At 47.5% G+C, this 22,841-nt stretch overlaps 1 protein-coding gene across 1 annotated transcript; it reads left to right on the plus strand.

Moving 5' to 3' along the window:
- Positions 1 to 1,251: 1,251 nt before the first annotated feature.
- Positions 1,252 to 3,398, plus strand: LOC135973112 (uncharacterized). Its single transcript, XM_065554714.1, has 2 exons — positions 1,252 to 2,172; positions 2,776 to 3,398. The coding sequence occupies exons 1-2, from the start codon at positions 1,632 to 1,634 to the stop codon at positions 3,276 to 3,278; spliced, it is 1,044 nt and encodes a 347-aa protein (XP_065410786.1). The 5' UTR covers positions 1,252 to 1,631; the 3' UTR covers positions 3,279 to 3,398.
- The last annotated feature ends 19,443 nt before the right edge of the window (positions 3,399 to 22,841 follow it).

Genomic DNA, 22,841 nt, shown 5'->3' on the forward strand with positions numbered 1-22,841 from the left:
ATGCACCCTGGAACTGAAGTGTGCAGTGACTCTGTTCTGGCCACACCACATTGCTGAATTTCACCCACAGCACATACATTCACAATACCCCACTTGTAAGGTAATTACATTTGGAATGTATTTTCAATCAAAATAAGTTTAGGAAAAATACTCTAAAAATGGAAGAACAATTTATTAAACTTTTATCAGCTTGACATAGCTGACTGGCTAGTCAAAGTTCAGGGTCCTGGGCATGCTCCAGTTGCGGGTAGAAATGCATGATGGAGTATGGTATTTGATCCGATGCATTCTTGTTTATTTACAAGGGATCAACAAAGTCCAGCTTCTGCGAACACAGGAGGAACCAAAAGCAAAGGGGCAATGTCTTAGCTTGCAGGCCCCTTTCAGCCAGTACCCCTGACCTTTCTCTAAGCTTCTCCCAGGTCAAATCATGCTTACAGACTGCTGCTTGGTTTTCTTTCTCTGCTCTCAGTCTCCCTGTTTCGTATCTTTGCCATGAAAATGCCAAATTGAACACTCTTCCCACATGGTGTTCGTTTCTGGGCATACTCTAAGGGTACGTCTAGACTGCAAAAAAAGCCTCTGTTGTGCCAAGTCTCAGAGCCTGGGCCAACTGACTCAGACTCATGGTGGAAGAACCTGCAGGGTTTGAACCTGGAACCCTGGGGGCTATGGGCTGCTGATATCACCACCAGAGGCTTAAATTAGGCTCCTGTGGGAAGTATCACCCAGCATGACCTGAGTGGCAACTCCTCACAGCCCACTGATGGGCTGGCACCAGTATTTAAGACAGGAAGTCACGACAGGGAGTTGTCTGAGCAACAATAGACACTGCCCACCTGTCTTGCTTCAGACCCTGTGCATGAGAGATCCCAGACTCTGGCTTCTGACCCTGCCTGACTCCTGATGCCTTATAGTTTATCCTCTGGCCTACCTTGGACTCAGACCTCCCAGTAACCAGACCCTGCCTGCCTCCTGACGCCTGGCTCCTGGTTTGCCTTCTGGCCTGGCCTGCACTCTGACTCTCTGGTACCTGAGTTGGCCCAACTCCCATTCTGATCACTAGGTCTGACCACCCACAACTCAGTTGTGACACATGGGGCTTGGGCTGGAGCCTGGGCTCTGAAATCCAGCAAGGGGAGAGGGTCTCAAAACTCGGGCTGGAGTCTGAGTGGGAACATCTACACTGGTATGTTTAGCCCCATCGCTCAAGCCTCATGACTCTGTCAGCTGACCCAGGCTCTGAGGCCTGGTCTACACTACGGGTTTAGGTCGACTTTAGCAGCGTTAAACCGAATTAAGCCTGGACACGTCCACACAACGAAGCCCTTTCTTTCGGTTTAAAGGGTCCTTTAAACCGGTTTCTTTACACCACCTCCGACGAGGGGATTAGCGATAAAACCGGCCTTTGCGGGTCGGAATTGGGGTAGTGTGGACGGAATTCGACGTTATTGGCCTCCGGGAGCTATCCCACAGTGCTTCATTGTGACCGCTCTGGACAGCACTCTCAACTCAGATGCACTGACCAGGTAGACAGGAAAAGACCCGCGAAGGTTTGAATTTCATTTCCTGTTTGCCCAGCGTGGAGAGCACAGGTGACCACGCAGAGCTCATCAGCACAGGTAACCGTGATGGAGTCCTCCCAGGATCGCAAAAGAGCTCCAGCATGGACCGAACGGGAGGTACGAGATCTGCTCGCCATATGGGGAGATGAAGCAGTGATAGCTGAACTCCGTAGCAGTAAAAGAAATGGAAAAGTATTAGAAAAGATCTCCAAGGCCATGAAGGACCGAGGCCATAACAGGGACACACAGCAGTGCCGCGTGAAAATTAAGGAGCTACGGCAAGCTTACCACAAAGCCAGAGAAGCAAACGGAAGGTCCGGGGCAGAGCCGCAAACTTGCTGCTACTACGCAGAGCTGCATGCGATCCTAGGGGGTGCAGCCACCACTACCCCAACCGTGTGCTATGACTCTCTCACTGGAGAAACACACAGGGAAGACGGTTCGGGGAACGAGGAAGATGACGATGGAGGTACTGTAGGTAGCTCACAGCAGCAAGGAAGCGGAGAAACCGGTTTCCCCAACAGCCAGGATATGTTTGTGACCCTGGACCTGGAACCAGTAACCCCCGAACTCACCCAAGACCCTCAGGGCACACAGGAGACCTCTGGTGAGTGTAACTTTGTAAATATTTGTAAACATTACAAAGAAAAAGCAAGCGTGTTTAATGATTACTTTGCCGTGGCAATCGCAGCCAGTACATCTACTGGAAAAGTCTGTTAACGTGTATGGGGATGGAGCGGAAATCCTCCAGGGACATCTCCAGAAAGCTCTCCTGGTTGAAATGGGGTGATTTTATTAAGGGGACATTCAGAGGCGCCCGTTCCTGCTCTTCTGACCAGAAATGTTCCCCGCTGTTAACCACGCGGTGGGGGGAGGGGTGAAGTGATCATCCCAGAGAATCGTGTGTGTGTGTGGGGGGGGGAGGAGGGGTGTTTACTTGTGTTTGTGCCGCATGTTAACCGGGAAACCGCAGCCCCCTCCTTTTACATTGAAACCCCATTTTAAATGGACAACCCAATTCATCCTTGATATGGGAAATGCGCTGCTGTTTGCAACCTTTCCCGCATGTTAAGAAGGTTAAAAAAGCCAAAACACTGTGGCCTACGATGGCTGCCTGCAAGCCGAAATATGCGACCTTGTAATGAAAGAGTGTACCCATTGTTCTCTAAAATGTGTCTTTTTTAACCACCTCTCCCTTCTCCTCCACCAGCTGCAAATGTTTCTCCTTCGCAGAGGCTCGTGAACATTAGAAAGAGAAAACGTAGGACGAGGGACGATATGTTCACGGAGCTGCAGATGTCCGCCCACGCTGATAGAGCACAGCAGAATGCGTGGAGGCAGTCAATGTCGGAGATGAGAAAAGCCCAATATGAACGAGAGGAGAGGTGGCGGGCTGAATCGCGGGATGAACAGAGCAAGTGGCGGGCTGAAGACGATAGGTGGTGTCAGCTTGCAGACAGACGGCAAGAGGCAATGCTCCGTCTGCTGGAGCATCAAACTGATATGCTCGAGCGTATGGTTGAGTTGCAGGAAAGGCAGCAGGAGCAGAGACCGCCGCTACAGCCCCTGTGTAACCAACAGCCCTCCTCCCCAAGTTCCATAGCCTCCTCACCAAGACGCCCAAGAACACGGTGGGGGGGCCTCCGTCCACCCAGTCACTCCACCCCAGATGATCGCCCAAGCATCAGAAGGCTGGCCTTCAATAAGAGTTAAAGTTTTAAAATGCAGTGTGTCCTTTTCCATCCCTCCTCTCTCACCCATCCCAGGCTACCTTGGCAATTATCCCCCTACCTCTGTAAGGAACTAATAAAGAATGCATGAATGTGAAAAAACAATGACTTTATTGCCTCTGCAAGCGGGAGGGGAGGGTGGGGTGGGGTGGTTGGTTTACAGGGAAGTAGAGTGAACCGGGTCCGGGGGGGGGGTGTTGGAGGGTTCATCAAGGAGAAACAAACAGAAGTTTCACACAGTAGCCTGGCCAGTCACAAAACTCGTTTTCAAAGCTTCTCTGATGTGCACCGCGCCCTGCTGTGCTCCTCTAACCGCCCTGGTGTCTGGCTGCGCGTAATCAGTGGCCAGGCGAATTGCCTCAACCTCCCACCCCGCCATAAAGGTCTCCCCCTTACTCTCACAGATATTGTGGAGCGCACAGCAAGCAGCAATAACAATGGGGATATTCTTTTCGCTGAGGTCTGAGCGAGTCAGTAAGCTGCGCCAGCGCGCTTTTAAACATCCAAATGCACATTCCACCACCATTCGGCACTTGCTCAGCCTGTAGTTGAACAGGTCCTGACTCCTGTCCAGGCTGCCTGTGTACGGCTTCATGAGCCATGGCATTAAGGGGTAGGCTGGGTCCCCAAGGATCACGATAGGCATTTCAACATCACCAATGGTCACTTTCTGGTCCGGGAAGAAAGTCCCTTCCTCCAGCTTTTGAAACAGACCAGAGTTCCTGAAGACGCGAGCATCATGTACCTTTCCCGACCATCCCACGTTGATGTTGGTGAAACGTCCCTTGTGATCCACCAGGGCTTGCAGCAGCATTGAAAAGTACCCCTTGCGGTTTACGTAGTCGGTGGCTTGGTGCTCCGGTGACAAGATAGGGATATGGGTTCCATCTATGGCCCCGCCTAGGGTGACCAGACGTCCCGATTTTATCGGGACTGTCCCGATATTTGCTTCTTTGTCCCGCGTCCCGACCAATGTTTGGTCGGGACACTGGACAAAGAAGAAATTTTCCCTTCCGCTCCGGCTCCGCCCCCTTCTCCCCCCATTGGCTCCCTCCTCAAATCCCCGCCCTGGCCCCGCCTCTTCCCCAGCATTCCTCCTCCCTCCCAGGCTTGCAGCATGGCGGTGCAAGCCTGGAGGGAGGGACTGGTGGCGGCGGTGCCTGGATCCTGGAGCTGGTAAGTCAGCTCCAGCACCCGGGCACCGGGCGGGCGAGCAGGCAAAGGGGGCCTGGCAAGGGAGGGAGACGGCGGGCTCAGCTGTGAGCCCCCCCGCCGCGCCAGAGGGCTTCTTCCCAGGCTGCCTCACCCGGGGCCGGGAGTGCAGCCTGGAGGCTGCTCCAGCCCTGCAGCCCGTGGGGCAGCGCGGTGGGTCCGGGCGGGGGCAGCGCGGAGCGGGCGGGGGGTGGGTGGGTGGCGCGGGCTGAATCCCCGCTGCTGCTGGGGAGCCCCGCGCCTCTCCATCCCGCTCACGGCTGCGGCTCCTTCCTGGCTGGACGCGCCCCCCCCCCCGGCTTGCCCCGCGCACATGCGGCGCACATCCAGCTGCTCCTTCCCGGCGGGAGGGAGACTAGGCGCGGGGGACGCGCGCCGCATGTGCCCGGGGCAGCGGGGGGGCGCGTCGCGTCGGGAGGGTGCCACAGTCGCGAGCGGGAGGGAGAGGCGCGGGGCTCCCTGGCAGCAGCGGGGATTCGGCCCCTGCCACCCACCCGGCTCCTGCCCGCTCCGCGCTGCCCCCGCCCGGACCCACCGCGCTGCCCCGCATATGTCCGTGGCGGGCCAGGGGGTGGGAGGCTCCGCGGGGAGGGCAGCGCGCGGGGCCTGCTAATGCCCCAGGCCCCTTAAATTTTTTTGGCTCCGCCCCCTTTTTTGGCTCCGCCCCGTCCCGATATTTTACACTTGTAATCTGGTCACCCTAGCCCCGCCACAGTTTGGGAATCCCATTTCAGCAAAACCATCCACTATTGACTGCACGTTGCCCAGAGTCACTACCCTTGCTATCACCAGGTCTTTCATTGCCCTGGCAAATTCGATCACAGCAGCCCCCACCGTAGATTTGCCCACTCCAAATTGATTCCCGACTGACCGGTAGCTGTCTGGCGTTGCAAGCTTCCACAGGGCTATCGCCACTCGCTTCTCAACTGTGAGGGCTGCTCTCATCTTGGTATCCTGGCGTTTCAGGGCAGGGGAAAGCAAGTCACAAAGTTCCATGAAAGTGCCCTTACGCATGCGAAAGTTTCGCAGCCACTGGGAATCGTCCCATACCTGCAGCACGATGCGGTCCCAGCAGTCTGTGCTTGTTTCCCGGGCCCAGAATCGGCATTCCACGGCATGAACCTGCCCCAGTGACACCATGATTTCCACATTGCTGGGGCCTGTGCCTTGTGAGAGGTCTATGTCCATGTCAATTTCCTCATCACTCTCGTCGCCGCGCTGCAATCGCCTCCTCGCCTGGTCCGGGTTTCGCCTTGGCATGTCCTGGCTCTGCATATACTCCAGGACAATGCGCGTGGTGTTCATAGTGCTCATAATTGCCGCGGTGATCTGAGCGAGCTCCATGATCCCAGTGCTAGCTATGGCGCCTGGTCAGAAAAAAGGCGCGAAAGTAGTATCTGATGGACCAGGAGAAGGAGGGAGGGCAGGAGGGAGGGAGGGCCGAGTGACGACATGGCGTACAGGTACTGGAACAGGGAGAAACACAAACAACTGTCACACAGAATGGTCCCCCCAAAGATTAAACTGGAAACCCTGGGCTTAGCAGGCCGTTGATTTCACGGAGGAAGGGGAAGCAAATGAATACAGAACAAATCTATTTTTTACATCTTAAGGTGGCAGCCGACGGTGCAGCATGAGTGATAGCCTCTCCAGTACGATGATGACGGTTACCAATCATAAAATACCATCATCTGCCAAAAGGCAAGGGGCGGTGTATGACGATGGTCTTCAGGCCTATTGCACAATCGGCTGCTCAGGAAAGACTCTGCTAATGTACGATGACCCGACTTGTAATAGGACGGATAACAGTCGTAATACACCATTTACTGCCAAAAGGCAAGCCCCACGGCTGCCAGCACCCAGATCGCCGATGAAGGCTACCAGTCTACTCCACCGTCTACCGCCAAAAGGCAGTTAGCAGCTGCTGCTGTGTAGCAATGCAGTCCCACGTCTGCCGGCACCCAGAGGACATATGGTGACGGTGAGCTCAGCTGAGCTGAGCGGGCTCCATGTTGTCTGCACAGGTAACCCAGGTAAAAAGGCGCGAATCTATTGTCTGCCGTTGCTGTGACGGGGGAGGGAGGGGCCTGACGACATGTACCCAGAACCGCCTGCGACACTGTTTTGCATCATCCGGGCATTGGGATCTCAACCCAGAATTCAAAGGGGCGGCGGAGACTGCGGGAACTGTGGGATAGCTGTGGGATAGCTACCCATAGTGCAATGCTCCGGAAGTCGACGCTAGCCTTGTACTGTGGACGCGATCCGCCGACTAGAGCACCTAGAGCATTTTATTGTGTGGACACACACAATCGGCTGTATACAACCGATTTCAATAAAACCGGCTTCTATATTCGAACTAATTTCGTAGTGTAGACATACCCTTAGACTCGGTGCCAGGGGTTTTTCCTTGCAGTGTAGACATACCCTTTATGCCTTGTTTTAGGTTTGGCCCCTTAACTTCTCTTGCACAATCTGAAGTGAATGATGCATTCACATATCAGTTTCATTGAGCTTTAACTCAACTCATAAGAAAGTTTAACCCAGCTCACAATTATAGTTTAAACATAGTAAATAATAGTGTAGACAGGTGGGACTTCCTCAAAGTAAGCAAGCTCATTCAAGCTATCCTAAATGGGATCCAAGCAAAACTGTTAGGCCATATTCAACAAAACACTTAAGGATGTGCTTAACTGTAAGCATGTGTTGAAGTCCATTTTTATTCAACAAAGCATACTTCAAGGGTATGTCTAAGCCCCAATGACGTCAATATGACTTAGGCACATGCTTAAGTGCTTTGTTGAATCAGGGCCTTAATAGCCATATCCCTCTATGAACTTTTATGAACAAACAAACAAAAAATCAGATCTTATTGTCTTTTTTTTTATAAAGATGATAACTTTATGGAGTTCTGCTTTTTTTTGGTAAGAATTGTTTTTTTTAATTGTCTCTGAAATGAAAATACAAACAATATAGGATGCAAAACTTTTCTTTCGCGTGGGAGATCAGCTCTTCCTGAATATCAGGCTCTTTTAAAGTGTCTCAGATTGAACAGGGAAAAACTGACACTCTCAAAATTGCAAATCACTTTGGAAAAGTGTAGCTCTATTACAGTATCACTGGTGATCTTTGCTCTACCTGCATAGGCCTCCTTAAAAATAAATGGCCTAATTAAAGCGAGAGTAAACCTTATAATTTCTCTGCAGTTTAAGCCATTAGCAGCTACCCTGGATAGCACCCCCAAAGCAATCCTTCTGTGTACCAATGGAGTTTGAAGCGAAGATGATTTTGAGAAACAGTAATAAGAATATTGTCTTATTGTCTATGTTGATACATTGGGTTCTAACCTCAGTAGGAGACCAAACTAGTAATTGCAATTATTCCTAATAGAATGGTAGAGTTTTTTCTGCTCTAATTCATACTGCCACAATAATAGCCCAGAGATGATAATGTCAGAGAATTCTAGCTTTTGCTCAAATGTTATTAGACTGGTCTTGGGCTTCAGAAAATTGCACTTTTTATGTAATAGATGATAAAAATATCAAAAAAGCATGCGTTCTAAATAAAGTCTGTTGTTAACTGACTGCCTGCAATTGTCTTTAATGTCTGAGGTAATTCTAGTCAAGTAACATCATGGTACATATAATAGAGATGTCATAGCAAAAAAGTACTGTGTGTGCTTATCTAATCTTTTCCCAATGTTTCTCATTTACTTGGATAAGACATAAGTTGCTTAGTTTTCATTTGTGGGTTATTTAGTTTGGCAAATAATATACTTTAATTCTGAAAATGACTCAAGTGAAATTAGCAAGGTAGCCCTGTACTATGCTATTATATCTACAAAGGCTGGGAGTTCTGTACTTTTTCTTTGTGAAACAGAAATTTTTTAGTTGAACATTGATAGCTAAGTAAAGGTCATCTCTTCCCTTTTTGCTGTGTAATTGACTTAGCTACTTATGCTCTCTGGCAAACAGTACATTAATTAAATTCACAGATTATACTAAACTGTCAGGTGTTACAAAACCTAGTGTGGATGGCAAAATAATAAAAAGGGACCTAAAAAGGTTAGCAAGGTGGGCAGGTAAGAAAACAAGGTTCATACTGGAAAAAATGTAAACTAGGAAAAAGCAACCCGAAATGCAGCTATTCATTAGGAACAAGGTACATGGCAATCAGTAATGCTGATAAAAACCCAAGGAAGACAGTATATTAGATATGAATTCATAAATTATGTCAGCTATCCCAAAAAGTCCTCAGTATGATTCTGGGCTGTAGAAGCAGATAAATCACAGAGGAGACCATGTCTACATAGCACAGCTCTGGGTTCAGTACAAATAAATGCATAAATAGCTATTCCTTGGAACTTAACATCACATGTGCATGGCTATTGTTATTATTTATAATATTAGTATATATTACATCATGCATTGTTATGGTGCTTCACACAAAACAAAAATGCATGTTCGCTGTACAGAAGAGCCAGCTTGCAATCTAAATAAGAAAGACACAAGAAATGATGATACGGATGTGTAAAGGCCCCCAAAATAACAAACATGCAAGGTGAATAAGTGGGAATACATAGCAGCGGAGCCAATATCAACAGTGGAAAGCTAGCTGGAGTTGTAGGCTTTAAGAAGCAATCTGAAGAGGATGGGGAAGAGGATCTTTTGGTGAGTGTTTGGGGGTGAAATCTTCTCATGTGCAGAGCACCAGGAGAAGACCTAGGCACCATTTACATTTCACTTCAGCCCCTATGTAATTATGAGCTTAAATTGGACTTAAGTGGTTGCATAGGCCCTGTGCTGGGTCTCTGCACAAGGTGAATTTCTCCCTGCAAAGGGTGAAGGAGACAAAAAGCATCAAGGATAGGAGAGTGGGCAGCACATGGGGGATGTGGAGGGGAGTTAGTAGAAACAAGGACTGAGATGCAGCTGGGGCAAAGTTGTGCAACATCCTGAAAGTGTGGATGAGAAGTCTACATTTGATGTGGAAAGAGATGAGGAGCTAGCGAGGGTATTTGAGAATACATACATGGCAAAAGCAACACAAATGCAGCTGGCAAATCTAGAACATAGCATTTATACATCTGGGAGATCAAAACTTGGTGACCATTAAATAACTTAGTACTGTTCTGCTGGTACAATTTTAGTATCCAATCATAGCCATGCATGCAAAAGAAGATTGCAATAAATTCATCTTTTGGGGAAAACTCATTTTCATTCACTACATGCTCCAACATAACATATTAGTGGGTAAACTTCCGCTTCTGTTGCATAATCTACAGATCAGATATATGGGTTTTCACAATATTTCCAATGGCCACGCTGCCTCAAGTGTGAATTCACTGTGTTTGGGACAGTAGGACCTAAGTGTGGCTGGCAAACCTTCTCGCTACCATGTTTGATTTGTTAATGTCAGTAGAGGATGCATTCTCTAATGCTGTTTTTCATCAGGTTTCTTTCACTTGGCCATGCCGGTCCGGTTCTGGTCCGGTTCTGTTCAATATCTTCATCAGTGATTTAGGTAATGGCATAGAGAGTACACTTATAACCTTTACGGATGATACCAAGCAAGTGCTCTGGAGGATAGAATTAAAATTCAAAATGATCTGGATAAACTAAATAAATGGTCTGAAGTCAATAGGATGAAATTCAATAAGGATAAATGCAAAGTACTCCATTTAGGAAGGAACAATCAGGTGCACACATACAAAATAGGAAATGACTTCCTAGGAAGGAGTACTGTGGAAAGGGATTTGGGGGATCATAGTGGACCACAAGCTAAATATGAGTCAACAGTGCCCCAACTGTTCCTTCTACTTATGAACTTGCACAGTACCTATAAAGTTTCTGAGCAGAAGCCAGTACACACATATCCTGCTATATGTAGCCTCCTTGTCTTCTCTGCAGTCTTTCTTTGCTGCTCTGTTATGTCTTTGTTTGCTCTGTGCCAGAGCAGCACCGGGGAACACAAGAACCTCATTAATGCCAATTTTTACTTAAATGTTCTTACATTTTTTCTTACTTACTCCCTAATGATTTTAAAACCAGGCAGGAGTGAGCAGAGCTGTTTAGTTTTACAGCATTAAGCAAACTGAAGGACAGATGGATTTACCTTTTAGTGTTTCCAAATCAGAATGGATTTCCCTCTTAGAAACTGTTTTAAGGTGTCAAAAGCTGAAATAGTGTAGTAGATCTGATTTAGAAAATATAATTGTGAAATGACCAGTCCCTTTGCACTATCTGGTTTGTGTCATTAAAATATTTATTAATAATATATACATATATGGAGACCTTATTCTCAAAGTCCCTGGGTTCCTTAACAAAGGATAATAAAAATATTTACCAGAAACCAATGAGAATGTGATTAAGTAAATATATAATAAAATATCCATGCAGGTGAAGGAACAAAACTCCATCTTTCCTGACAACAGAGTCTCCTGACACGGGCCAGGTTCAAACCAGATTTCATTTTGGGGGTCAAAAATTTTCAGTTTTCAATGGAACATTAATGTTTTCAGTTTCTAAAAAATGAAATTAAAGAAGGTTTTATTTCATTTTTAAGTGAAACAAAATGTTTTTTTTTGTTTAGCGAAACAAAAAAATTAATTACAAATTTTTAAAGAAAGGAAAACTCTGTTATAAGGGAAATACTGGAGCAGAGCTGGAGGTAGGAGTGGTGGGTCTGTTCTGCAGAGATGCTGGGCAGCTTTGCAGCCTAGAGGTCTGCCCAAGAGAAGGTGTTGTAACATAAGGCACATTACCTCATTCTAATTATGTCACTGTGCACACTACAGCCTTGCATCCACCTATGTAAGTGCCCTACTACACCGACATCATAACTCCACCTCCCCGAGAAGCATAGGACTTATGTCAGTGTAGTTAGGGCAACGCAGTGTCTGTGTGTGGACACTGTGGGTTACCTACCTCAGCTATGGGATGTCATTCTTGTCAATTTCATGGCTCCATGCTCAGGCCCGCCGATAGGTGGGGTGAGTAGTGGGGCAATTGTACAGGGGCCCGGGCATGGGCAGCGGGTAAACCCTGGGTTTGGGGAGGCTAGCCTCTGGCCCAGACCATCCCTTCTGCCCGAGGCCCCGCCTCTCCCACTGGAGTCCCCCCCCTCCCAGCGCGGCTGCCAGCCCCCCATCTCTCACAAGCACCCAGGCTGCCCAAGTGCCGCCAGCCCCAGAGCGCCAGGTGGGTGAGCAGGCTGGGCAGTGCGGCACAGCCTCCCTCCCCCAGCCCTGGAGTGCAGGCCGGCTCCCATTAGCTCCCCAGCCCCAGCCTGGGGCCCCAGCCGGGGGCGCGGGAGGAGGTCGAAGAGCCCCCTGCAGCACAGCCCGGGAAGCAGGAAGGGGCCTTGTTGTGGAGCGTGGGCGAGGCCAGGCAAGGATGTTTGGGGAGGCACAGCCACCCCCTGCCTTTGATACCCGCTGCCCATGGCCCCGGGCCCTTTTAAATTGCCTGGGGAGGCCACAGGACTCCTAGGCGTGCATGGGGTGGTACCGGCGGCGACGAAGGCAAACGGGCGGGCATGAGGAAACCCTGGCTGTGCCGGAAGAGTGCAGCCAGCAGCGCAGCTGGCAGCTCGCTAGGCACCAGCAGCACAGCTGGCAGCAGCTCACTGGGCACCATCCAGTGCAGGCCCAGCACCACCCAAAAACCTCAGCCATCTCTTTCTAGGGGGTTCCATTGACTGTTCTGCCCTGGGGTCTGGATTGCTGTCGGCGGGCCTGCCCATGCTGGAGCCTAAAATTGACAAGAAAGATGAGTTGTAGGGGGCTCCAGCTAGAGTCCAGCTTCCCACTCCCAGCTGGGCTGTGCCTGCCCCACTCCCAGCCCCCAGGTCCTGACTCTACACTCCCAGCCCAGTTACTGCCTGAGCTCCCCACTGGGCTGAGCTTACCCTACTCTCCACTCCCAGCTGGGCTGATGCCTGGGCTCCTGGCTCCCCTCGGGGAGCTCGGCTGCTGCACAGAGGCTCCCAGCTCCCCACCGGGAGTCTGGCTGCTGCCCGGAAGCTCCTGGGCTGCCTTCCTGGACTCTGGGTGTGGACAGTTGGGCACCTAGGCACATGGAGCCAAGAGCCCAGGGCTGGCGGGGCTCTCAGTGGCAGAGAGTAGAGAGCTCGGAGGGCGGGGGTGTCAGTCAGGCTCCTGGCAGTGAGGAGCCGAGAGCCCGAGGGGGGAGGGGAGCTGGGCTTTCAGTGGCGGGGAACCAAGAGCCCGGGGGGCAGCAGCCAGGCTTCCAGTGAGGAGTCGCGTGCGGAGCTGAGAGACGGGTCACTCAGCCCTTCACATTGTCCCTCTTAAATTGGTGGTAGCACTCCTGGTGAAGATGTGCACCACCAACAGAAGGTGGGTAGTGTGGACATGAAGTCTAACACAGGTAGACTTAAGTTTCTAGTTTAGACATGCCCTTAGATAGCCCCTTTCCAGGGCTGGCTCCAGGCACCAGCGGAGGAAACACGTGCCTGGGGCGGCACATGCTAAGGGGCGGCATTCCGCCCATTCTTGGGGCGGCACAGTCTGGGCGGCTTTGTTTTTTTTTTTTTTTTGCTTGGGGCGGCAAAAATGGTAGAGCCGGCTCTGCCCCTTTGCCTCAATTATCAATACGTCACTGAGATCTGCTCTAGTCCCAGGGGCAGCCTAAGAGTGGAAGAATGCAAAGATAGCTTCTAGGCACCCTAGTCTATAGTTTGCTGGGTTGTGCATTCTGGGCTGTGCTTTGCAATACAGACTCTCACCCTTTGTGTCTTTGAAAATTTTGGTGGAAAATAGGTTGTTGTTTTTTTTTTACCAGCCCGCATTTCTGGGCTGGTAAAAAAAAAAGATTAATTTTAAATGTGCATTCCTAACATTGATAAATATTTTCATTCAAATATACCGAAAACCACTGAGAAAAGACTGTGTATTTTAAAACTGGTGAGTAATGTGACATTTGCAGAGTGTAGAGTCTCATGTTTGCCATAGTAACTAGGTGAACTGGATTGAATGGATATGTATAAAAAGCATTATGTAGCAAAAACCAGATGATCTAGCCAAAAGACATGTTTCATCTAAGGCCTGGTCTACACTGGTAGTGGGGAGGATCGATCTAAGTTACACAACTTCAGCTATGTGAATAACGTAGCTGAAGTTGACATGCTTAGATTGATTTACGGCAGTGTCTTCACTGCGGTAAGTCGACTGCTGATGCTCCCCCATTGACTCTGCCTGCGCCTCTCGCTCTGGTGAAGTACCGGAGTCGATGGGGGAACGCTCGGCGGTCGATTTATCGCATCTTCACTAGACGCGATAAATCGACCCTTGCTGGATCAATCGCTCCGGAGGTAAGTGTAGAAATGCCCTCAGAAAGTTAAAATCATAACAGTCACAAAACTGCGCACACCAATTTTGACTATGGAAGCCTGTCCTTGGAGGTTTGTCAGATTTAAGTCATCTAGGAAACCTGCTAGGCTTTGTTCATTTCCAGCCTCTATAAACAAAATCCCATTGCAATCCAAGCTATGTAGGTTTTATATGGTCTGTCTCACCTATGCAGGTGAAATAGACACACAAAATTTCCTTAAGTGCTCATGGAAATTATGTATGTACATCATCCATATGTCAGTGGGAGAAAAGACACTACAATCTTAGTTGCTGCAATTTGATTGTCAATGCCTCCGATGGCTGATTGTTCATTACAACTATCCTCTTATAAATCTTCCCTAATATGTGTGCGAAGTGGAAATGGGCCCCACCCTCCAAACAGGCCCTAGAGATCCAATACCTCCTGTGCACTCCAGGTAAGAGCACAGCTGCAGCATGTAGCTGGCATGGTTACACTCAACAATGCAGAGCTGCTAGGTTTGCTCACCAAGCCAGGCAATCAGGACAAGGAATTTCAATTTCAATCTGTTATGCTACTAATTTTCCCAGAGAGCAGAAAAAATCTGGTAGCTTTTTCTTGCTACAGAAATGGAAACTGCCATAACACAAATCCACTCTTTTGACAAAGAACATGTAACCAACATACGATATGAGGCAACACCTGGACCTGTCCTGGTTTTTTGTTACAGTGCTGAATCATGTTGCAGAGACTGTAAAAGCCAGTCCCGCAGATTAGAGATTATGGAAATGAAAGATTAGCTCACCAATTTGAGCAGATATTTTTGTTGTTCTGAGCAGGATTCTACATGGGGGAGATGGGGAGAGGAGAAGAGAGAACCAGTGTGTCACAATCTGGGGTGCAGTCCAGAACAGTGAGAGCTTGTGTCACCTCTTGAATTATAATTGAGTGCCCCACAAATGCTTCTGCTACTTGTGGCTCCCTGCCTGAGACTCCCTACCTGACACACACACACACAGCCGGCAGTCAGCATGCACTTTGTGTTTTGCATGCTGTACAGCTCTGATCCAACCACTTTGAATCCAACAGCAATTATCACAGATATACTCTTGTCTTACCAGACTTGGTTAATGTTTGCAGGTGATTCCAATGCCCTCGTCCCCAGTCCTGAACCTTCCCAACTCCATGTGCTCTGCAATGTCCAGCCTCTCCTGCAACATTCAGAGAAATAATACAGTCCATTTGCTCCTACAAAGTGACAAAACCCAACAGCTTGCCACATTAACTGGCGTTAACATTCACTTTAATTCAAACACAGTACTCTGGGTTTAGATGAGTGGTAAAACAAGCTTATTAATACAAGAAGATAGGTTCATAGAATCATAGAATCATAGAATATCAGGGTTGGAAGGGACCTCAGGAGGTTATCTAGTCCAACCCTCTGCTCAAAGTAGGACCAATCCCCAACTAAATCATCCCAGCCAGGGCTTTGTCAAGCCTGACCTTAAAAACCGCTAAGGAAGGAGATTCCACCACCTCCCTAGGTAACCTAATCCAGTTCTTCACCACCCTTCTAGGTGAAAAAGTTTTTCCTAATATCCAACCTAAACCTCCCCCACTGCAACTTGAGACCATTACTCCTTGTTCTGTCATCTGCTACCACTGAGAACAGTCTAGATCTATCCTCTTTAGAACCCTCTTTCAGGTAGTTGAAAGCAGCTATCAAATCCCCCCTCATTCTTGTCTTCTGCAGACTAAACAATCCCAGTTCCCTCAGCCTATCCTCATAAATTATGTGCTCCAGCCCCCTAATCATTTTTGTTGCCCTCCGCTGGACTCTTTCCAATTTTTCCACATCCTTCTTGTAGTGTGGGGCCCAAAACTGGACACAGGACTCCAGATGAGGCCTCACCAATGCCGAATAGAGGGGAATGATCACGTCCCTCGATCTGCTGGCAATGCCCCTACTTATACAGCCCAAAATGCCATTAGCCTTCTTGGCAGCAAGGGCACACTGTCAACTCATATCCAGCTTCTCGTTCACTGTAACCTCTAGGTCCTTTTCTGCAGAACTGCTGCCTAGCCATTCGGTCCCTAGTCTGTAGCAGTGCATGGGATTCTTCCATCCTAAGTTCAGGACTCTGCACTTGTCCTTGTTGAACCTCATCAGATTTCTTTTGGCCCAATCCTCTAATTTGTCTAGGTCTCTCTGTATGCTATCCCTACCCTCCAGCGTATCTACCACTCCTCCCATTTTAGTGTCATCTGCAAACTTGCTGAGGGTGCAGTCCACGCCATCCCACAGATCATTAATGAAGATATTGAACAAAACTGGCCCCAGGACCAACCCTTGGGGCATTCTGCTTGATACCGGCTGCCAATTAGACATGGAGGCATTGATCACTACCCGTGGAGCTCGACGATCTAGTCAGCTTTCTATCCACTTTATAGTCCATTCATCCAGCCCATACTTCTTTAACTTGCTGGCAAGAATACTGTGGGATACCATATCAAAAGCTTTGCTAAAGTCAAGGAATAACACCTCCACTGCTTTCCCCTCATCCACAGAGCCAGTTATTTCATCATAGAAGGCAATTAAGTTAGTCAGGCAAGTTTTTAAGTTCAAGTATAAGAGATAAAGATAGAAATGGTTACAAGCAAATAAACATGAAAACACAGCTCTAAAAGTCTAAAACTTAATCTAGCCAGGTACGGACTTTGCTCAAGATGGCTTTTCTCACTCACAATCTTCCAGGAGGATAGTGGCTGACCTCTCCCCGTTGTCAGGGTCTCTGCCCAAAGTGCTTGTTCCTTTGTTTTCTTAGGTGAAAGAGAGAACTTGGAGTTTTCTTCCTCTTTCTTTTATAGTCCTTTGCAGTAGATTCTTCTGAATGTTACCCCTCAAAGTAAAGTTTATTAGCTGTGAGGAAGGTGACATGGAGTCTTGTGGGGAAGGAAGCTCCATGCTCTTTCTCCCAGCTCTGGTGTTTGCTGAAATTAAAATTGTTCTGTTTCCTGCAATCTCCCCTATTGTTAGTTTACTGCTTATATGTAAGTTGAGGTAAACCCACAGTCCTTTGTTTAGGCTAGACCTGCTTAACAACCCCCCAGCATGCTTGGTTTAAACATACTTTAGACATAATTCCAGTATATATCCAAAACTCTTAATACACACCACGTACATACATCCTGCGAGAGTATTAATGAGCAATGAGTTGTTAGTTTTCAAAGGATACTTCACAAGGCATATTCTGTACAAAGATTATTACAATGGTGTGTCAGGTGTGAATACAGGGTGTCTAGGGGCACACAGTGAACAAGTGATCTATAGCGCAGTCATTTTGGAATGTGCCTACTGACACTTCAGCATAGTTTTGAGGCAGAACAGCCTTAGTTTAAAGAAACAGCAAGTTAAACTCCCCCTCGAGGCGTGGACTGGATGTGTTCATCTTTTAAATGGCAGAACTTAAATAAAATAAATAAATGGAGATATCCTATCTCCTAGAGCTGGAAGGGACCTTGAAAGGTCATCGAGTCCAGCCCCCTGCCTTCACTAGCAGGACCAAGTACTGATTTTGCCCCAGATCCCTAAGTGGCCCCCTCAAGGATTGAACTCACAACCCTGGGTTTAGCAGGCCAGTGCGCAAACCACTGAGAAGCAAGTGTAATCTATCTACAGTATCAACTAATCAGATTTACAATATTTCTACTGAGAAGTTTCAGATTGAGTTTAAAGCTATTTTACAAGTGCTTGTCTCCTTGTACATGTAAAGACGTATGATAGGTAACAGCGTGGACCTTTGAGACAGCATCATTTATGACAATAATGAAAGCCAGTGTAGGAATCACTGTTTTGTAAGGCACATTAACTATCCTCCAGGGCAGGGGTAGGCAACCTATGGCACGCGAGCTGATTTTCAGTGGCACTCACACTGCCTGGGTCGTGGCCACCGGTCCGGGGGGCTCTGCATTTTAATTTAATTTTAAATGAAGCTTCTTAAACATTTAAAAAACCTTATTTACTTTACATACAACAATAGTTTAGTTATATATTATAGACTTATAGAAAGAGACCTTCTAAAAACGTTAAAATATATTACTGGCACACGAAACCTTGAATTAGAGTGAATAAATGAAGACTCGGCACACCACTTCTGAAAGGTTGCCGACCCCTGCTCCAGGGCAACATGTGGCAGAAGTCCTGTTAAATACATGAAGGATTAACATTTAGGAGATGTGCCTGTGCACAAAAGCTGTGTAATAAGGGGAAATAAGCCCATAGGTGATTAGGGTGATTATATTTGTAGGAACATAAGCAGAGTTACTCGTATGCAATGCACTGTTAACAGGTACAGCATAATTAGATCTTTAAATAAGCTCCTGAATTTTATGTATCGGGCGTGGTCTTGTTGCCTTTGAAATTAATGGAAAAACTCCCAATGACTTCATAGGCCTTGGCTCAGCAAAGTTTAAGCATATGAGTAATTCCATTGTAGTTAACAGGATACCTATGTGCTTGAAGTCAAGTTTGTTCTTAAGTGCTTTGCTGGGCCAGGGCCATATGGAGCAGGAGTTTGCGCATAGAGTTGTAGGGTTTTTGTTAGCTCTTAGCTTTACAACTCTACTGACTTTAATGGGTGTCACAGAGGGTCAGCCTTGTTCAACACTGTGGTCGATTAATATGTAACTGGTTCTAGGGGTGACATTGTGAGTATTTGTGCAGCCTTTTCTATAGTTTTATGACAGACTTTCATCGACAGCAACTTCTTTCCTGGAGTAGAGAGGTTACATTCAGAAGATGGGAAGTTATTAATAAAGCATAGCCTGCAATATCCAGGCTTTATTTCAGGCTACTTGATTTTGAGGAGGTTACTGGCTTCAATGTCTTGCTATTTCAGTTCAGTGCATCCCTCCTTATTAGAGATGACCACATTATCTGTCAAGTACTTTTGTACCCCTAATTGCTGTACTGAGAAGCTTGTGTTCTTCAATAAATAGTTTCTAAGGCTGATGGTCATTTTCCCTCTATAGGCAAATCTACTTCCAAACGGACCAATTGTTTACATTTGTGATAGATATTTAAAGCCTGCAATGGCTTCTTTGAGGATCAGCCCAGCAGCAGGCTAGCTGTAGTCTGTCTACTCATTTCCCTTGAATCTATTGAAGAAATAAGTGAGTAACTGAAGTTTAAATAAATGGCATCTGCCCACAGATGTTATCTTTTGCCTAGAAATTTAGTGTGCTGTGTATTGTCTGTCTGATTTAGGGCTAGGTCCTTCACCCATTAATATTGTTAAACTCCCAATAACTAAAATGGAAATAGCATCAGACCATTTCCTTGCACTGTGAATGCTTATGAACACTGACAGAGCAACATAAAATATCAAATTATTAACGATAATATTTCTATTTACATATGTGTAAGCATGGTTGTTACTAGCATAGTTTCTCTGCTGTGTCAACAAGGCACAATGGAACTTTCTACATCAAGGGTAAAGTAAAGTTTCTTGTCTGAAATAAACTGACAGCAACACATGTGTAAATATGGATATTTTAAAAAATCCCAAACAAAACACTCTCACTGCACACACTTCTCCCTCTGTAGAGAGGAAAAGAGAACAAACAGATCTTAGTCACATAGCTTAATGTGCTACTGGAAGACATGCAGATATTATGGTGATGAGCACAGTACAAGAACCTGTATAGAATAGGATAGACATTGAAATTTGCTATCTGTAAACATTCATGTCGGTCAGGTTTGCTATGAAACCCCTTACCCCCATTGCCATAAAGGGGGGCGGGGCTGTAAAATTTTCCTTGGCTTAGCCAGGGCTAAAGATTTGTTGTTGCTCTGTTGCCCGGCTACTCTCCCTTAAGCAGAGAGGAGGCTGTAGGGATGGAACTAAAGCAGCAGCCCCAGATGTCTCAAAAGAGGGAATCTCTGGTTGGTTCAGTATCCCAGAGACCGGATGCCCGGGCAAGAGGAGATAGCTCCTCCCTGTGGGGTGATAGTTGAAAGGGAAAAGAGTGGGAGGGCAGCAAACAGAGCCAGAGAGGGGGGAGCTCCAGCTTCCCTCATAGAGTGACTGTTTTTACAATTTTCTCAAATGCTGTCACGTTAGGTTCCCACAGAGCCTACCACACCACTGTGATGGGAGTGACTGTCCGATGGACAGTTCAGCTGACTCCCTCAGCTGCCTCAGCCTGCAGCCTGATCATTCAGTTACCTCAGCCAGGAGGAAAAGCAGAGGGCTTATATCTAAGCTTGTTACCCTAGTGTGGGAGCATTCAGACCATCCTTTGGAGAAAACCCAGCCTGCTCTGCGAATCATTCGACCCCTCAGACAAGACTGACGCTGGACCACAATGACTGCACCACCAACAGGGGCTGGACTTGGGACTAACATGCTAGAGGATTGACTTAGAAACTAGAGTCAGGGAGACTTTGAGTGGGTGTGTTGTGACAAAAAGAAAAGAAAAATATGGTATCTGCTATAGATGGCTGTGTATATATATTTAAAAATCTAGAAATATTGTCATATTTTTATTTAGTATAAGTTGTTCTTTGCAAAAAATGTTGTGTTTATAATTTCTATTGTTTATATAAAGTTTATTGGAGTTGTTCAGTAATTTGAGAATTTGTGTCCTTATTTATGAAGGGACTACAGTATCCACTGTTAAGATGGATTGCCCATTGTTTCCCTGGAGGCACTTCCATCAGTGTAGCAGTTCAAATAATCTAGTCAGCAGAGTCATGAGTTCAGCAGGGAGACCCACCTGTGCAGAATGACCAGGACCTCAGGCGGTAAAGCATACCCTGCACCTCCTGAGTTTGTACCCTGGGAGGTGATGGGGGGAAAAGAGAGAGCTCAGAGGTTTGTGGAAAGCAAGCAAAAAGGGGCTGGAGTTTTGCAAAGGGAAATTCATTCAAAAATTACAAAAAGTATTTGTGGGACATGTTTTGCTGTGTATACCATCTGTAGTCACTACTGGATCTTCTAGATACAAGTCAGTGGTCTCAAACTGTAAGGATCTCAAGGCTCCTTCATTAATCTTAGCTATGTGGAACTTTTGGAGGGAGAGGCCTATTGCTTCACATTATAATCATCTAATTTTCTGTTGCTTCCATCATTACACCAGGGGACACCTGTAATCTTTCCAGATAAGAAAATTTCAGTTAAGAACATTGCTGTCCAGTGAACTTCTTTTGGTTACCCAAAAATCAAAAGAAAGGATAAAAAAAGACGCACCCAAGAAAATTCCATTCAAAAGAGACAAATAATATAGAATAATTCAGTTGGTTATTCTTTTCAGTTCTTAACCATTAGGGTGACCATATTTCCTAAAGTAAAAGCACAACAGCCTGGGGTGACCCTCCCGCCCCGAACTCCACAGCCTGACCCCCCATATTGAGCTCCACAGCCACCTGGGGCGGGGGTTAACCACCTCCCCCACGCTCTACACCCTGACTCACACACCCTGGAGCTCCACAGCCACCTGGGCTGGGACTGACCCTCCCACCCTGAGCTCTGTGCCCCATGCTGCCTGTGGCTGGGACTGAGACCCTGTGCCCCGTGTTGCCCGGGGCTGAGGCTTATTTCCAGCCCTGCACCGCCCTGGGCTGGGGCTGACTCTCCAACCAGCCCCACACTGTCCAGGGATGGGGCTGACCCTCTCCCTCCAAGCCCCACATCACCTGGAGCTGGGACTGGGGTTGAGTTTCCAAGCTCCATATCCCTGCGGCTGGGGCTGACCTCTGGGCTCCACTCTCCCTGGGGCTGGGGCTGGGGCTGATTCCCTTGAGCCCTCCTGCCTGGCACCTTGCATCACGCCCCCCCCCCCGACATTCCAACTCCCCCGAGCCCTGCTGCCTGGCACCTTGCATCACACACACACCCCCGACATTCCAACTCCCCCGAGCCCTGCTGCCTGGCACCTTGCATCACACACACACCCTTGACATTCCAACTCCCCCGAGCCCTGCTGCCTGGCACCTCGCATCATGCTTCCCCCCCCCCCCAAATTCCAACTTTTTTGGTAAACTGGGCATTTGTTCGTTTGCTCTTCCCAACTCTTCAGTTGGGAAGAGCAAATGGGACAAATGCCAGTTTTTGTCAAAAAAGTCGGGACGGGGATGACAGAGCTTAAAAAGGGGACTGTCTCAACTAAAATGGGATGTATCATCACCTTATTAACCATTTGTATGCAGTGGTGCTAGCCTTTCAGAGATGAGGTGGCTAGTCTGGCCTCCCTGTTAAGACAGAACTTGAAGCCTTGGACTCTATGAATCCCATTCCTATGTTTACAAGATAGCTGATGAGTGATGTCAATATCCTGCTGTGACTGAATGCACCCCTGTATTCACACCTTACATACTTTAATAGGCAGCAGGTTTAAAACAAACAAAAGGAAGTATTTTTTCACACTACAGTCAACCTGTGGAACTCCTTGCCAGAGGATGTTGTGAAGGCCAAGACTATAACAGGGTTCAAAAAAGAACTAGATAAATTCATGGAGGATAAGTCCCTCAATGGCTGTTAGCCAGGATGGGCAGGGATGGTGTCCCTAGCCTCTGTTTGCCAGAAGCTGGGAATGGGTGACAGGGGATGGATCACTTAATGATTTCCTGTTCTGTTCATTCCCTCTGGGGCACCTGGCATTGGCCACTGTCGGAAGACAGGATACTGAGCTAAATAAACCTTTGGTCTGATCCAGCATGGCCGTTCTAATGTTCTTATTGTAATAATCTTTGTACAAAATATCCTTCGTGAGGTATCATTTGAAAAGTAAAAACTCACTGGTCATTAAGATCATGATGAAATGTGTGTAGCCAGTTATGAATTTCCTCTAAATGATGTTGGTAGCCCATGTTCAAGTCCACATAGCCCCGATTAGGCAGGACTGGTCAAGCAGGCCTTAAACAAAGGAATGTGTGTTTATCTCAGTTTACATATATGTTGTGAACAGGGTCCTCAAACATCAGGAAAGGGAAGACAGGAGAC

This window comes from Chrysemys picta, chromosome 1 (assembly GCF_011386835.1).
Source record: "Chrysemys picta bellii isolate R12L10 chromosome 1, ASM1138683v2, whole genome shotgun sequence".
Lineage (NCBI taxonomy): Eukaryota > Metazoa > Chordata > Testudines > Emydidae > Chrysemys > Chrysemys picta.